The 16,518-nt window shown below is 38.9% G+C and overlaps 1 protein-coding gene across 3 annotated transcripts in view; it reads right to left on the bottom strand.

The window, feature by feature from the left end:
* Window positions 1-16,518, bottom strand: part of nsmfa (NMDA receptor synaptonuclear signaling and neuronal migration factor a) — a 61,976-nt gene that overhangs the window by 30,679 nt on the left and 14,779 nt on the right. Inside the window, exons 2-6 of one of the 3 annotated variants that reach the window (XM_030150730.1) lie at window positions 8,393-8,454; window positions 7,175-8,134; window positions 5,624-5,690; window positions 3,317-3,322; window positions 787-855 (exon numbers count right to left, since the gene is read on the bottom strand). In XM_030150730.1, coding sequence (XP_030006590.1) covers window positions 787-855; window positions 3,317-3,322; window positions 5,624-5,690; window positions 7,175-8,134; window positions 8,393-8,454 — 1,164 coding nt within the window. The remainder of the gene's footprint in view (window positions 1-786; window positions 856-3,316; window positions 3,323-5,623; window positions 5,691-7,174; window positions 8,135-8,392; window positions 8,455-16,518) is intronic. The other 2 variants (XM_030150732.1, XM_030150731.1) reach the window with 2 other exon arrangements.

Here is a 16,518-nt window from a genome sequence, read left to right as displayed (position 1 = left end):
TGAGTGGGGCGGTTTGACTGCTTTGGTATTGAACTTGTTACTGATGTCATTACTCAAAGTGCTATTAAATCTAACTCGACGTTCAATGAGTTTCATGGCTTCAGAATTTTTACACTGCTTATCCCTTTACCTGACCTGTAACCAGTTTCAGGGATTAATACAGATATTTGGGATTTTGTGAGGTGATCGTCATAATAATATGGGCAGAACGACCCAGATTAAAATAAAAATCAGAACAATGGTAATATCAGACATACAGCTGAGATTAGATAATTAAACAGTCAGAAGAAAATTAGTAGACATGATGCTATTGGATAATTCATTAATCAGTATGATCAAGCAAATATTAGCTTTGTTTAAGGTCTACAGGTTTGGTCAAAATAAACAGCTTCCATTTTTTAAGTCGGGCTCTGGATGTAGATGTGATGAGATTTCTGACCTAAAATTAACCTTAATGGCTGTGGAGGATTGACAGAGTGGGGGATTTATCCACCTGTGTGTTCCTGTTTTGATCCTTTTGGGGCTGTCTGAGAGTAATCACATTCACTGTCACTGGCGGTACAAATCTGGCCCATAAATCAAGGCACTGTAGCAGGGCATCCAAGTAAGCAAATCCTTTTTGGTTCTTTTGAAAGCTGCTGATGTCCTCACCTTCAATTGCCACGTTCTGACTCTTTGGCTTTAGTCAGATTAGGCACGGCTGTAAGTAAGCAATTACGGAGCTAGTCAGAAACCAGTGCAAACAGCACTCAAGCAAAGCACAGCCTGGCAGGGTATACGTCGTACCTCTGGATGACTTCCGCCGAATCCTGCTCCCTCTCTCTCCTTTTTCTCTGCACAAATCCCCGGAAAGCCCTGCTAGGACGTGGCACAGTATTAAAGGGATGAGAGAGGGAGAATGCTGGCGTAGCGAGGGGTAGGACAGTGCAGGCAGGCAGATGCCAGGGCTTTTAGCTGCAGAGTTTATTTGGCTGTGACGGGAGGCTGTCGTAGGTAGGCAGCTGTTTACGTTTGACTACACACAGCAGAATGTCAAATCACACCACCAGCTTAACGTCTTATTTCATATTCACCCCTACAACAAAAAAGCCAGTCTGCATGTGATATTAACCTCTTCATTCCAGGGATGAGAATTTCATTTAAGTTTCAAATTTACTACATTGTAATGATATATCTGAAGCTCCTCTAAAATAAGCAGATTCTCCCAATTAGTTTTTTTTTTGATTACTATGTTTTTGTTTCATTTTAAAGCTCAACAGCAAAGTTATTGTGGTGTTATTTATTCTGAAACTTGCAGAGTGCTTTGGCGGTAAAATGTGATATCAGTGGCCTCATGCCGGACTTTAATGTGTTAAAGTACAAACATGGTGTGAAAAGCATCACTTTAATTGTGTTGCTTCATCTTCAACAACTTTAATTGTCACTTATGTGTCCATCTCAAAGAGCCTGGTCAAGCTGTTCAATATTTGCCTACTGGTGAGATCTTTTCCAATCAGTTTGGCATAATTGATCACAGGGACCTTAGTAAAATCATCTCCAAAATGAAATCTTAAGGATAACACTTCTGAGAATTTATAATCATGCAACTGCCAATGAGTCCTTTAAAAACACCAAACCAACAATGCATTGACTGTTTACAACAATTCTGACCTGCCCTCCCTGTCTATGATCTAAAGCCTGTAAATCTTTGAAAAAAAAAAAAAACAACACTGAAATGATGTATTTATTTCATAACAGACTATAATGTTGTTTTGAAAAGCTACTAGAAATCGCATTTTGAGTTAAATAAAGAATAGCTACAGAAATAAATAAATCTGAATATCTGAACATGAATCTCAAAGTACTTAATGAGCAAATGTTGAACTGAGCAACTGAAAAATCTAGGTAGATTTTTTTTTTTTTTTTTACTATCCTGTTTTTTTTTCCTTCAGTCATTATGTCCAATTGAGAATCCTAATATTAGCTATTGTCACAAACATCTGCAGATACTGATAGTTTGCAAAAGGTCCTATCTGTCAGAATGAACCACCAAAAACCACTTAAGTTGTCTGTTTCTACTGTATGCTGCAGTTTTCCATAAATATTACAGTAAAAAAGCAAATATTTCCTTTCAGTATCATGACATAGCATACTATTATTAGGTTTTAGGTGGCAATGAAAATCTGGGGTGCTGCAAAATAATCTCTGCTTTGATGACAGGCAACACATGTTGGTTTTGGTATTTATTTCTACTGTATTTACTGAACAAAAGCTGACACCCAAATATTTATCTATTTCTCATAAAAAAACAAAACAAAACAAAAAAAAAAACATGTATTTATGTATTTTGAGCCACAGCCACAGGTTAGCTTGGTTAACAGGACATGTGAACTTGAAAAGAGCAGCTTTGGTTAGTTATGTTAGTTGAGTTAATTGGTGTGTTGGGGTTGGGGTAGACAGAATTTTTTTTTTAAAATCAGTGTTAGGATATTATTGTTACACCTACAACACATTTTTTTTTTACTGAACTACTAATTATATTGGTGAAAACTGTGGGTCAGTTTTTCCTCCACAGACTTAAAGGCGCTGACTTCTTTTCGAGCTTCAGCTGATAAAGCAGCTTCACCAGAAGGCAGTATAGATCACATGTTAGAACTATAAATACTTGTTCTTTGCAAATTTCCCCCAAGCCAATTGCCACAGTCCGTTCCAAACACTGCTAAAGTCAGCCAGCACAGAGTCAGTGATAATTAGCTGCGGGTGTAGAGCTGGATTACAGACCTAACATAACTGCCACAAAACTTATTACCATGGTCAAACTCCATGTATTGCTGTGTCCTAAGTGAGGGCAGTGGCCTTTGCCAAAATGACAGAGCTTCTCAGTGGATGTGAACTGACAGGGCTTAGGTCAGCCAACACACAGATGGACATTTTTTCTGACTTAAGGTTGGCAGGCTTAGTCCAGACCCACTGCAGTGAATTTTACTGGACTTAATCTCTTTTTTTTTCATGAAAATCATATGTATAATTTTGCACTTTTTGCTCAAATTAAAACAAAGCAAATATCTGCTGAGTAGATGCACTTGAATAAGTTTCTTTCTTTCTTTTTTTTTTTTTTCTTTTGAGAACATTCATTTCCAACTGCATGTTTACTGTTATGTTTAAGAAAACAAAAGGTACATACTAACAAAACCTCATGTCTACCTATTACTCAACCCCACACACTTTTAGGTCAGTCTTGTTATGGTCAGTTTTCAGCTGTAACATCCAGCCAAAGGTGAAGGTTAAGGAAAAGCAGTTAAAAGAAAGCAGTAGGCAGACAAAGGAAAATACTCACGATATCCTGTTTGAATGTCCCAAGATTAATTAGCATGCAAGAGAAGAAAGGGGGGAAAACACAATTTAGGCATCAGTGAGCAGTAAGTCAAACAGAGAAGAAAAGTTTAGGAAGCCATAATGAGACAGTGACAAAGAGTGTGTCATTGTTTGACCTCCATAATTAAAAGACTACTCCGAACACCAATTATCATTGGTCTGCATTCACTGAATAGGCAAAATGAACAACCAGTTTTATACTGACTGCAAGGAACTGTTTAAAATAGTCTAACAAGCAGATAACATATGTGAAACGAAGCACCAGAAAATACAAATAAAAATAGAAAAAAAGACACCAGTTGTTGAACAGAAAGAAATTGCTGAAAAAAAGGGGTGGGAGTTTTATATTTCATTGTGAACTAACTGTGACAGTTTTAGTAACTTGTATATAGCTGCAGCTGATCATAAAATTAAGTCCTGGGTCACTTTCATGTCGGGTTCAGACAACACAATATTAGCCCAGTTACAGCTGGATTCAGCAGATGTAGGGCACTGAGCATTAAATGACAATGGGCATTGGGTATAACAATGGATCATTTTATTTTATGTCATGTAATAGTGGAAAATCAATGTCACATCTGGGACATATTATGTCAACCCTACAGCAAGACCGCCATGTTAGAAGTTTCCACAACTGCTTCTGTCATCTAGAAAAGCTATCATTATTTTTACCCCACCCCCTGAAGGGGAGGCAAGGGCTATTGTTTTTGGTTCAGTGGGTTTCTTTCTTTGTTAACACTTTAGCAGCAAAACTATTGGTTTTGACAGGGGCAGGGTTTGTTGTGCCTGGCACCACTTGCTACCTTTACAGTCCAGTATGTAAGTTTTATGGGGATTTAGAGGGCTCTAATTGCTGCCTTAAATAAAGCCCTTTATATCTACAGAGGGACTGTGTGATCTCCATAGAATCCAGCACGTTTCAACTGTAGCTCAGAATGGATTTCCTCGATTTTCCTCACTTACTGTATATGGCAGGTAACATCCAGTGACACGGTGCATTAACACAATGAACTATGTTTGAGTGAGGACCCTTAAAAGCCCAAAATGGACAAAACCAACCTGGTTTAACAAAAGCTGTTCATGTTTTTACCACACAAAAAGGGGCGGGTGGGATGAGGTCAGAAAAGTGCCTTCTACATTATCTCTGCTAGATGTCACTAAATGTCACACACTGAATTTAATGCGGATAATAGCTCTTGGTCATAATAACATATTAGGTCACATATAAATATACCCTAACACTGGATTACACTTAGAAAACAAGATATATTGTCAGTTTTGGACACTTGTAGAAACATGGTAGTGTAGATGTTGGACTCCATGGAGACAATCTGTCCCTGTGTAGATACAAACAGCTCATTCAAAGACAGCGGAAGTTCTTGAACCTATTTCTAAATCCCACAAAATCTCACCTTTAAATTATATTTGAAGGATTAACAATGAATGATGTCTGTCCAAGCAACCCAGGGTCCACAGACACAGACATCACACACATTGTTCCAGATGGTATTGATTGTTTAAATGCTCCTGGAAGTCCGCTGGTAGCACAAACCTCCTGATTATATCGAGAATGTTGGGAAAGATGGGGAACAATAATTGGTCAGAGTCAGTATTGCATCTGCCATGACAGGGAAGGAATCTATAATCACAGTGACCATCATAACCAACAAAATTCCTTGGCAGTCTGAACCACTAACATGATCACAGGCCGTCCTACAAACATAGTCCTAAATACATATATTATATTGTTTGCCCATCATTGGCTTTGCTTGCAGCTATAACTGCATTACTGCCACATTTTTCCTAAGTACACATATATATTAAGTTGTTCAAGGGTATCTTTCTGGACAATATGAAAAATCAATTTTCAGATGCTTGAAAGGGTCTTTCAAAAATCTTGATTAGAAGTGCATGACTATAAGGGGAAAAGCTAAATTCACAATGATGGATTGTCCTCCTTGAGCAAACCACAAGCTGGTTTTTATAGCTTACTCAAATGGAAATCAATAGCAGCAAGGTAAGAAGATAGGAAATCTGTCTAAAGCCAATAGCATGTTTTGAAAAATGGCTAGTACTAATGTAAAGCATGCAATTTGTACTTAATGGCCTAAAACATGCAAAAACACTGGTAAGGTCCATTAACTCTAGTTATTAACACACCAGTTTGACATTTTAGACACACTATGCATGGTGTGTATGTGTGTGGTTGTGTACATGTGTTTGTGTGTGTGACAGTGTGGGTTTATACTGGTAGTTATAGGACACTCACGCCTGCATGGTTGTTGTGGCAGTTTGAAAGCTGAACATATTTTCCTTGGGGAACCAGTTAGTGTCCTCTGCAGATGGAAAAAAGAAATAATGATTCAAAGTTTAAGGGTAAAAGACAAACATCATGTGCCATATTGGAAAATGTTATAATTAATATATTAGAAATATGAGGTCACAAAACCAGCGACAGCACTAGCACTTCACAGTCCACCACTCCACAAATGGAGAGAGGGAGACACACAGGAAGCAACGGCAGAGGATAGAAACGGGGAGACGAAGAGTCAGAAATACAGACCACGTCACATCCAACATCAAACCCCATCAACCCCCACCAGACATAAGAAGAAATAGATTTAACACGGTCTCATCAAGTACATGGATACTCTCACTTGTAATGTATGTTTTATGATGTTTAATAGATGTAAACTGAAGTCTCACCTCTATGAGAAATTTATTTAACTTGGCAATGATTTGATATTTTACATTTTTAGCCACAGTTCAACACAGAAGTAAAATAAATTAATGAAGGTATCTTTTAACTTTTAGGTATGGTTTATGAGATGTCTGTCTTATTGTAAACTGGCATAGAGAGAATCCTATAACATAAAAATAATGCAAAAGTTTCACACACATTTTGACTAATGCAGAGTCTGCTTTAACCCTTTCATACATGAATTATGAGAACCTTAGTCAAGATTTTTTTCCTGAGTGTTTTTATTCCTCTTTGGGCATGAAAAAACAATGTGATTGATTTTTTTTTTTTTTTTTTTAAATGAACCTATTTTTCATGGAGTTACAAAAATGTCCATTCATTTGGACACTATGTGCTTAATTTTTGAAGCAAAGAAACATGTATTTAAAACTCAATATCAGATGAAATAAATGAAATAAAAACATTCCTGATGCAGCTAATCTGATGTTTTCTCACATTTTAACATACTCTAATACTAGTTATTACTCACTTCGTGGAGATAATATACAAAAAAAAAAAAAAAACCTTTGTGTTTAAGAAAACTGTTAATTACAGCCTAACAATTGCAAATTGATTTATACTCAAACATGTTACTGCAGATCAGGTTTATCAACAACAGCAAAGTTACAGTACTGGTATGAATTACAGTGTATGGGATGGTACATAAGTGTCCACTGTGTTGGCTGATATGGAACTAAAACAAGAGAACAGCTGTAGAATAACTGTCCACTGTAGTGACCGCTATGCATGAAAGGGTTAAATTTACCTGCAGTTTCAGTCTTCAATAAAAACCCTACTAAAAACATGATTAGTGATTTTAGAAAACTGATTTGCTATCGCTATACTGGTTCATGTCAAAGTCTAACCAGTAAAACTACAGAAAAATGGGAGGTAAACAAAGACTAGAAGAAAAGGAGCTACATTTTCACTGCTCCTATTCACTATGAATGTTAACGTAAGTAAAACACCAGAAAAAGTAGTCAAATGCTATTTCTTCTCTGGTCTGAAAAGCCGCCCTTCCTCCAACCCTCGTTTGGATTTCAGCTCCTCTCCTTTCCTCTGTGTCCTCCACCCTCTCACCTCTCTCCAGCCCAGTCACCCGGTCCACACTCCACATCCGCTCTAGGCGTCGGTGCTGCTTGCCTGCCTCTCTGGATGCACTCTCCAGGTCCAGGGAGCCTTGGCTCCGTGAAGGGGCGCTGGTACACGAGTCACACGCCAACCCGCTGCACTCTGCCTCCCCTTTCCCACCCTCACCCCAACCCCGGATGTTGTGAGCGCTGACCGATGTCTGCAGCGGGGGTTGAGACAAGTGGTGGTGGTGGTGTGTGTGGTGGTGTGAGCCATGATGGGCGTGCGGCCCAACTGCTGTTCCAGACTGCTGCTGCTGCTGCTGGTTGCTGTTACTTCCACTCAGCCCACTACTTCCGCCACTGCCTGATGGTGCATTGGTGCCTGTGATGGAGTGATGGTGGTGGAGGCCATGGTGATGGTTACTGTGGTGGTGATTGCTGTGATGGTGGCTGGTTCCACGGCTGCTGCTGGCATGGTGGTACTGGGTTGGGGACGATGAGTTGGAGGAGGGGGAAGTGGAGGGCTGGGTCAGGGTGGTTTGGAGGTGTTGGTCGCCACCACTGCTTCCTGCACCACCACTGACCCCTCGGGATCCTACACCGCCACTCCCTGACTTCTCTTTTAGCACGTCCAGTTCTAGGCTTTCCTTGCTGCTCATCAGCATACCGTGCTGGGTGGTAATGGTGTACACACGAGCAGGCTGCAGCGTGCACTCTACACACTTCTGCTGGTCCTCTTCTGCTGAGAAACTGCGCTCAAGCGACAGCCGCGATGGCTTGGTAGAAAGGGTGATAGAAGGAGGAGGTGGCTGGAGTAAACCCAGCGGTGACTTCACCAGGTTGGGCTCTGGGTTTGCCTCAGAGCCCTTGGTGCAGAAATTGAGGTGGTTGTTGTTGTTGCTGGGGCCACTTGTGTCACTTGGCGACTCTTGGTCCGGACCCACCAAGGTTTCACACAAGAGATGAGCTAAAAAAAAAAAAAAATGACAGAAAAGTACATATAAAAGACTGACAGTTACAAGGAAACAAGAGAAAAGCAGAAGGAACTTGAATGGCAAAGAATATTCTCATCTTTCTTCTGGAGATCAGCTGCCTTAGTGATAATGCTAATGATCACAGGTTGCCATTTCAGCAGGATGAGGTGACGAAGGTGGAGAGGATTAAAGACTACACTGGGTGGGATGGAGGGATCATGGACAAATGTCAGGATGGCAGAGACGCTGACCTGATCCGTTTCTGTTTTCAGGGTGTGTGTGGGACAGGTACTCTCCAAATGCTCGTGCTGCTCTGTGGGAACACACACACATGAAACACATAAAGACATTAATTATGAGTGGAAAAGGAGGGGCGAGTGAAAAAGGAGAGGGAAGGGTAGAGAAGAGAGAAGGGCCAGGGAATTGTAAATTATAAACCTAATTGCCTTCTTTGTAGACTAGTGCCACCGACAGATTAAGATGGAGCTGTTTTATCTCTGTACTTCAGGCAGCCTCAGAGTGGAAGTATAAGACTGAGCGAGATAGACTGAAGGACTGTTATAATATGACCTCAGTTTGTGCTGGTAAACAGCCTACAGATGATAAGCCTGTTTATTTGTTGTTGCATACACAGATAATATATGTACATGTACTGTATCTTGTTAAAGAAATTCAGAAACAGAAGATGTGCTGAAAATAGACACTGTATGCACCGTAAACACAGTGAGGCAATTGATGCTCTGTTTCTATTTCACAGTCAGTGATATTAAAAGTAGACGCATAAATTCTACATATATTCATTCAGCCAGATATAGTTCACTATCAGAGCGGGCTTCTTTTTTTTTTTTCTTTTTATCATTAAACAGCCTTAGGTATAGCAGCAGATGATGACACTGACCTTCTAATGTTTCTCCACAAAGTATGTGACTGGAGAGTATGAGGAAAAGAGAAAATGAAAGGGAAAAGATGAACAACTCTGAAAATATGCAATTTGGGCAATAACTGAAAGGAAATGTACAGCGGTAATAACTATTAGCAATATCGACTTATGTAAGTAATCATGAGAAACTAGAAGAGAGGAAGGGGGAAAGGTGAGCAGCTCTAATACCATTTAGTATTGATATGAATTCCTTCCTGTCGCAAAGATTATTGTGAGATTGTGGTTTCTCATTTTTCAGTTGGAGTGATTATGCTAATTACAAAATACATTGAGAGCATCATTTTAATGGTGCTCTAGTAATGATGATTATTTCTGTTCTGTGACCCACTGAACCTGTGAGGGTTCAGAGTGCAATATTTAAGGACATCTAACAGTGAAGTTACAGACTGTAACCAAATGAATACCCATTCTCCATCTGTCGCTGCAAAAAACATGAAGACCCTCTTTAGAGCAAGTGTTCTCATCTGTTTGGTACGACACAGCAGTCATTATGTCTGTCATTTTGTTTCAGGGGCATAACTGGAAAACCGTTCAACATTTGCTACTCTTTATCAGAAGTGTGATGGAGTGGTTCATTTTGTCATGTTGTCATCATGCCTTTTGTCATCATTTCACTAAACTTCACTAAACATCCAACTCTTTTCAACTCCAATTCTCAACAACTCTTTTCTTTGGCTTTTCACACCATGTAGGTTGTTGATTTTATGTGCATGGATATTTTATCTATGGTGGACAGTCTATTTACTTATTTTATTGTGTTTTAATCTTAGTATTTTATCTTATTATGTTTTATTGTGTTTATTTTACTGTACAACCCTTGGGAAACCTTTTTGTTCATTTAAATTTGTGCTTTATAAATAAACTAGAAGCACTCGGACAGCGCAGACCTCCGCCAAGGCTGATCAGTGGCCCCCCCTGTGGGCCCCCCCACGCCAAGGAGGTTATGTTTTTGCCAGGGTTTGTTTGTTTGTTTGTCTGTCTGTTTGTCTGCCCGTTAGTGTGCAACATAACTCAAAAAGTTATGGACAGATTTTGATGAAATTTTCAGGGTTTGTTGGAAATGGGCCCCCCCGTGGGCCCCCCCACCCCCGATCACCACCAAAATTTAATCATTTCTTCCTTATCCCATTTCCAACAAACCCTGAAAATTTCATCAAAATCTGTTCATAACTTTTTGAGTTATGTTGCACACTAACGGACAGACAAACAGACAGACAAACAAACAAACAAACCCTGGCAAAAACATAACCTCCTTGGCGGAGGTAAAAATGGATTGGATTGGATCCCTTGTCCATCATTTGTTTTCAGATGTCACTGCAATTAAATATTCTGCATGTGTTGTTGACTGATTCAGGCTGCCATTTTCTGAAACTACTCCACTTCTGTGCTGTCAATGAAATTGAGCTAACATCAATATCAAGTACCACTTTTCAGTTTTGCTGCAGTAGGGGGTATATACCAACCTGTGAGGACTCTTGTTTATTAAAGGGATAGTAATTTAGTAGGTGGCTAGATGCCACTTGCTATAAAATGGGGAGAAAGGAAAGAGGATGTTCATTCTGTGCTACTGTAGAAACATTGTATGGTTGGCTCTGTGATGGATGACCTCTTTCTGTAGCTTGTTCTAAGGTAATGGAAATGTAACCATTTATTATGTGATTATACCCTAACGAAAATATACTTATGAATATAATGGTCTATTTCTACAATTAGATCCCATAAACTGTACATATTGGATCATTTCATTACTCTATGGCTGCACAGTATCAGTCTGTATCTCTTGTGACAATAGAAGAAAATATTTTGATGTGTCAGTGTATGGTGATTTGGTAATAGCACCACTTTGTGTTCATCTACAGGTATGCAAACAGGAAAATTTGCATGACCGAAATCCAGACAAACATGGAGATGAGTGAACTTGATACAGAACCAGGTTATTTCCGAACAGAATTCCAAGACAAAACAAAACAAGGAGCGTGTACTTAAAAGAGGAGCCACTTTGATCACATGAAAAATCTTTCACAGACATTGTATCATATTACTATGCATTTATGAACATGTAGAAAACTTAACTTTGTAGATTCAACATCTACACTAACGTGTTTTACCAGTAATGCAAAAAATCCTGTCAAAGACTATCTGTAGACACTTTAAAGTGTTCCCTCTTGTATATTTTATGTAAAGAGGTTTATTTTGCTTAGCTTGTACAGTAGGATGCCTCATGGTCTTCTAGGTCAGACTAATGCATCTGCCTCTGCTCTGAGTTAGCATATCTGCTTTTTTCAGCCAAAAATAAAAATGATGCATTATTTATAAAGTTTACATTAATGTTATGTAAAATACCTAATGTGTGCATAGCTGCAGGTGCAGCATCAGTAATAATAATAATCTTCAGAAATATAGCCTTGATGGTTATGTTGCTCATACAGAGTCACATCTGTGCAGTAGAATCCCCATGTATACAGAGGAAATCTGCACGCCTCCTCCCTCTGTCAATTATTAAAGCTCATCCAGAGCAGATACACACTCACTTTCATTTCACTTACCACTTTCATACAAAGCAAAAGAGACAGAGAGAGCAGGAGAGCAGTGACTTCTTAAAAATCTGCCTGTGATACACCATCTCCGTTCCCTTCTCTCTTACGTTTGGTTTCTTATTTAAACTCAGGTCTGTATCGCACTCCTCTCCCTCCCTCGTCTGTTTCTCTCTCTTCTTTCTGTTTTTCTAAGCAGGATCCCTCAAGAGACATCTTATGCGAACAAAGCAGCTTTACATTTTTAAAGCCAAAAGCCTGAGAGAGACCCCTTATGTGACATGCCAGTCATTATTAAATAACACTTTGCAAGCATAAATTCATCCTTTCTCACACAACAATCCCCAAATGAAACTAAATGAATAACAACCATATAAGGAGCAATGTATGACCCAAGTAAATATAAAAAAAAATGATATATGGCCTTTTCCCCCTCTATTCTAACTAAAATCTGCCAATTTTTTGTCCACTTTCACCTGTCAAAGTTAAAATTTGGGATATAGTCATGTTTGGGTTCTTTGCTGGTAATGATGCTGTGTCAACACAACTATAGGCTGAAACATGTCCATTTTTACATGTTTACATGGTCCCTCATATTCCACTAAGTCTGACTAAAAAAATCTGTATGTAATGACTTCAGTTGCAGTTCAGACTACAGCAGTCTGGCCTGATAAGAGGGGTTTTTCAGTCAGATTAGAAATGGTGTAAACCAATGATAATCTGTTACATTGAAAAATACCAGCATCTAAGGGGCTCTATGCACAGCCCCACTACTTCCTGAATTTAAGGCAGCTCCTTTATTTCCTGTCTTTCATTACTGGACACACTGATTAATCCAGATGTGTCTGCTACTTCTTGTGGTGACTTCTGTGGTCAGGCACACCTGGATTAATCACTGTGTCCAGTAATGAAAGACAGGAAATAAAGGAGCCACCTGAAGTTAAGGAAGTAGTGGGGCTGTGCATAGAGCCCATTACAATGTAAATGCTACATCTGATTAAATCCATTCTTAATTTTGTTTTAATGACCTGTAGATATCCCCTTGGCCTCTCTTGCTGTTTAACCCTGTAAAGCCTGAACCATTAATTCAATAACAGAAAATTCCAGTTCTTTGAAACTGAAGCCTTTATTGGTCCTTCTGAACAACCCCCATTTCTTTTTTAAATATCAATTTCCACGTATGAGTTTCAATTGTGTATCATATTTGATACATCAGGTCTCAATGCTCAAATATTAGTATTTTTGAACAAACAAAAACATAATAAAACACAAACATGTCTAAAAAAATTGGTAATTCTTTTTCAAACTTGGCAAAGTTCTTCCTCCTTCCTTATTAATGACAATCTTGTAGTGTCACTGGAAAGGCCTCTGGTGGATGAATTTCTCCCCCCTGGTGAATTATCTGTATATTGCATGTATCTAATTGTATGCATCAGGTTTTTCAAGAAAAAATATATCACACTGATCATGTAGAGGGCTTCAAAACTCATGTATCAAATATGATATGGTTGGCATTACAGGGTTAAAGACTGGAGGTGAAACATGCTGTTAAGCCTGCTCCTTAAGGAACAGCAGAAGTACACATATTGCTCCCTGGACATGAGGTCCATCTTGGTCATGAATTCAATTTTCTCAAAATTGGAAACAATTATCCTTTTAGTTATTTCTTTCTAGCAGAATGGATGCTTCACAGCAGGCAGCACCACTAGACACATGTTTGTACTCTGATTAAATGCTTTAGGGCATCTGAACACAGATCTTAATCAGATCACTTTGTTTTGAGTTCATGTAAACTGTTGATGTTGAATCTCTATTCAAAATGACCTTGGGATGAAGACATATTGTATATGTAACTGCATCATATTGAATGTTATAATGGTGAAGGTAAAAACTAGAAAGGTGTTTTTAAAAAAAAAATGACAGCATCACATAAATGTACACTGTTGCCCATATAGTCGGAATGAAATTATTTTACCTTTTTGCACGATTTAATGTGACAATGTGAGTTATTCTTGACAGACAACGTGTAGCTGGGATTTGTAATTAATGTAATTATTACACATGGTCAAAGGTGATAACTAATGTGTATAAATAGGAATACAAAGAAGAATGTGTCTGAAAAGGAAAATTGTTCCAGTCTTATAGGCAACAGTATATGACATTTTGGTGGCAGTGCTATGCCCTGGGTCTATATGTATGCACATGGAGGCTTCAGGACAAAAATGACCTACAGGCTTAATTATATTCTAAAAACCCCACAAGCACAGCCTGTTGTGTATTGTTAAGCAGATCAACACATTCTGTACTGAAATGACCCCAAATTAAAAGGCTTATTTTGGAGGGGGCTGGATTGACAAACATTTGCAACAATTTGTTTTACAAAGTTGAGAATCTGAATCTTAAGCCTGAAATTCCTTAAATGTAGTTTTGGCAGGTTCTTTTTTTTTTTTTTTTTTAATATTCAAATGACCTCAAATTCCAATCTTTGAGACATCATAGTTGCATAAGAAACCCATAAAAACACAAAGCTGTTATAAAAAAGCCACCAGGAATTTGGAATTCAATCTCACTAATGAGATGTGATGTGAAATAAGTGTCAAACTGCATCAAAAACCACCTTAAAATATTTTAAACTAAAACATTTAAGTTGTTTAAATGAGCAGAAACTCCGTCTGTACCACACAGGTCATTTAGGCTTGTTGAAATGATCGACATGTTAAGTGCTCGTTACATAACACTACTGAGGCACTAATTTCCAAGACAACACGTATTGCTCATTGGGGTATCAACTAAGAGGAGTTTTTCTTTAATTGCTAAACTGAAATCGGAAGCTAAGTAATACCTTCAATTACCAAACATCCCAGGGTAAAACAGGAAACTAATCAGACTGCCTCAAAGTACAGCACAGCATGGGCAGCTTTGTAGAAAACTAATTTTTATTTAGTTGTATTACATGCTGGCAGGATGCCCTTGGTTTTTCCATTATTCACCCTGAGTGTGGCCAAAGTAAATCAAGACTTCTTCAGAGTTTTTAGGAGGTTATTGAGGACTGGATGACTCTGCACGTGCTGCAACACCATCCAGCTCCTTTCACTACACATTTCTAAAAATAGCGTCACATGCATGTCACTGTATCTTCTTCTCTGGCAATCCTGCCCTTCTACTGCTCTAATAGTGTCTCTGTGTGTATTCAAGAACAAAGGGAGGGATGGATGGAAAACAAAACAAGGGGTGTTTGCGTGTGTGTGTGTGTGTGTGTGTGTGTGTGTGTGTGTGTGTGTGTGTGTGTGGGTGTGGTGTGTGTGTGTGTGTGTGTGTGTGTGTGTGTGTGTGTGTGTGTGTGTGTGTGTGTGTGTGTGGTGATGTAACAAGCAACCAGCCCCATTAAGTGAATGTAGTCTGTACTCTAATCAGCAGGTGTCCCTCTGAAGCTCTCAGACATTTTCATTTTGCCCTCCTGTTTTATAATTCAACAAGCAGGGCACCCTGATTAGAATCAGCAAACAATGGTGCAAAAGACTCACATCATCCATTATACATGAGAGAAAAGTGAGTTGGATCAAGCAAAATGACTCTCAATCCATCCATTAAACAAAAGCCTCTCAGTGCTGTGTGTTCATCTTATTGCTTTGTACACCCACTCTCTATACGATATGTGATCACTGTGCATCAGGGACACAGGTGTGTGAGGTGGTGAGGAAATAACTCAAGTGAAAGACTGAGAAGGAAGGAAGGAAGGAAGGAAGGAAGGAAGGAAGGAAGGAAGGAAGGAAGGAAGGAAGGAAGGAAGGAAAGGTTTGGCATATAAGACATTCGTCCTGCATGCTCTCAGACATGTGATGGGGGTTTGGGGAAAGAAACAAGTCTGGGAGAGGAGTTTCAGAGGAAAGCAGACGTGATTACAACACAGAGGAAGAGATGGGTGTACAGAGGAAAAATGGGGGCATATTAAAAATGAAAGGTGAAGTAAACTGAAGGAAACAGAGGCAGAGAGAGAGAACAAAGCCAGGACAATGAGTAAACAAGAGATAAAACTAACAATAGATCCTGTTTCCTCAACAGGGTAACTGCAAATTCTAAACCAATCCTGCACATTATTTAAAATGGGCTTTAAAGGAGATTTCTATGGACTAATTTAGTGTAATAAGTGCAGTAAACGATACAATAGCTACGGAGCTAAAAGCTTGCTGGTTAGATTTGCTTGTATGTACTGAACTGGAGAGTTACCGCATAGGCACTTGAGTCAAAGGATGACACATGTAAGTCCTGTGTCCTGAATTCAGATCAGATTAGATTCGTAGATGGTTGCTGAGGTCACAATAGTTGCCACCTGTGTATTTGCTTGTAGACCTTTCTGATGTGACATTTACATTTATAACTAGGAACTCTGTAGTGGATCTCTGGTGTTTGTGCCTTCATGTGTGGTGGCAGGTATATAGTTGTATAATTGCTGTTTTTGGGTTTGTGTAATCTTATATGTTTGTGAATGATGTCCTGTATTCTCACGGCTGTACAGATTGGGAAAACAATTTTCCTGTGAAGGACAAATAAACATATCTATCTATGTACTGTACAGGCATACTACAACTCCTCTATTATTCTGAATATTCTTGCAGGTCTAATAATATTCCGTTTGGAAATGTAAAAAATAGCATTCTCCAATTGAGATTTGTTGCATATTGTTCAGATCTGTGGAGCGTTCTTGGAAATGTAACCCATTCAGCAGTTTACTACACATGTTGTTTAAGTTGTTTACAGTAACCTCTGTGTGTTGTATATCAACTAACTAGCTGAGAGTTTAAAAAGCAGAGGGACAGATATGCGGCCAAAAAGAAGAGTGCACATTTCTGGTCATAAGAAGTAACATACAGACTTTGAAACACCATAAAAGACTTGAATCTCA

Source organism: Sphaeramia orbicularis, chromosome 12 (assembly GCF_902148855.1).
Source record: "Sphaeramia orbicularis chromosome 12, fSphaOr1.1, whole genome shotgun sequence".
NCBI classification, from domain to species: domain Eukaryota; kingdom Metazoa; phylum Chordata; class Actinopteri; order Kurtiformes; family Apogonidae; genus Sphaeramia; species Sphaeramia orbicularis.
The sequence above is the reverse complement of the archived record's forward strand: the minus strand, read 5'-3'. Positions and strand labels throughout refer to the sequence as shown.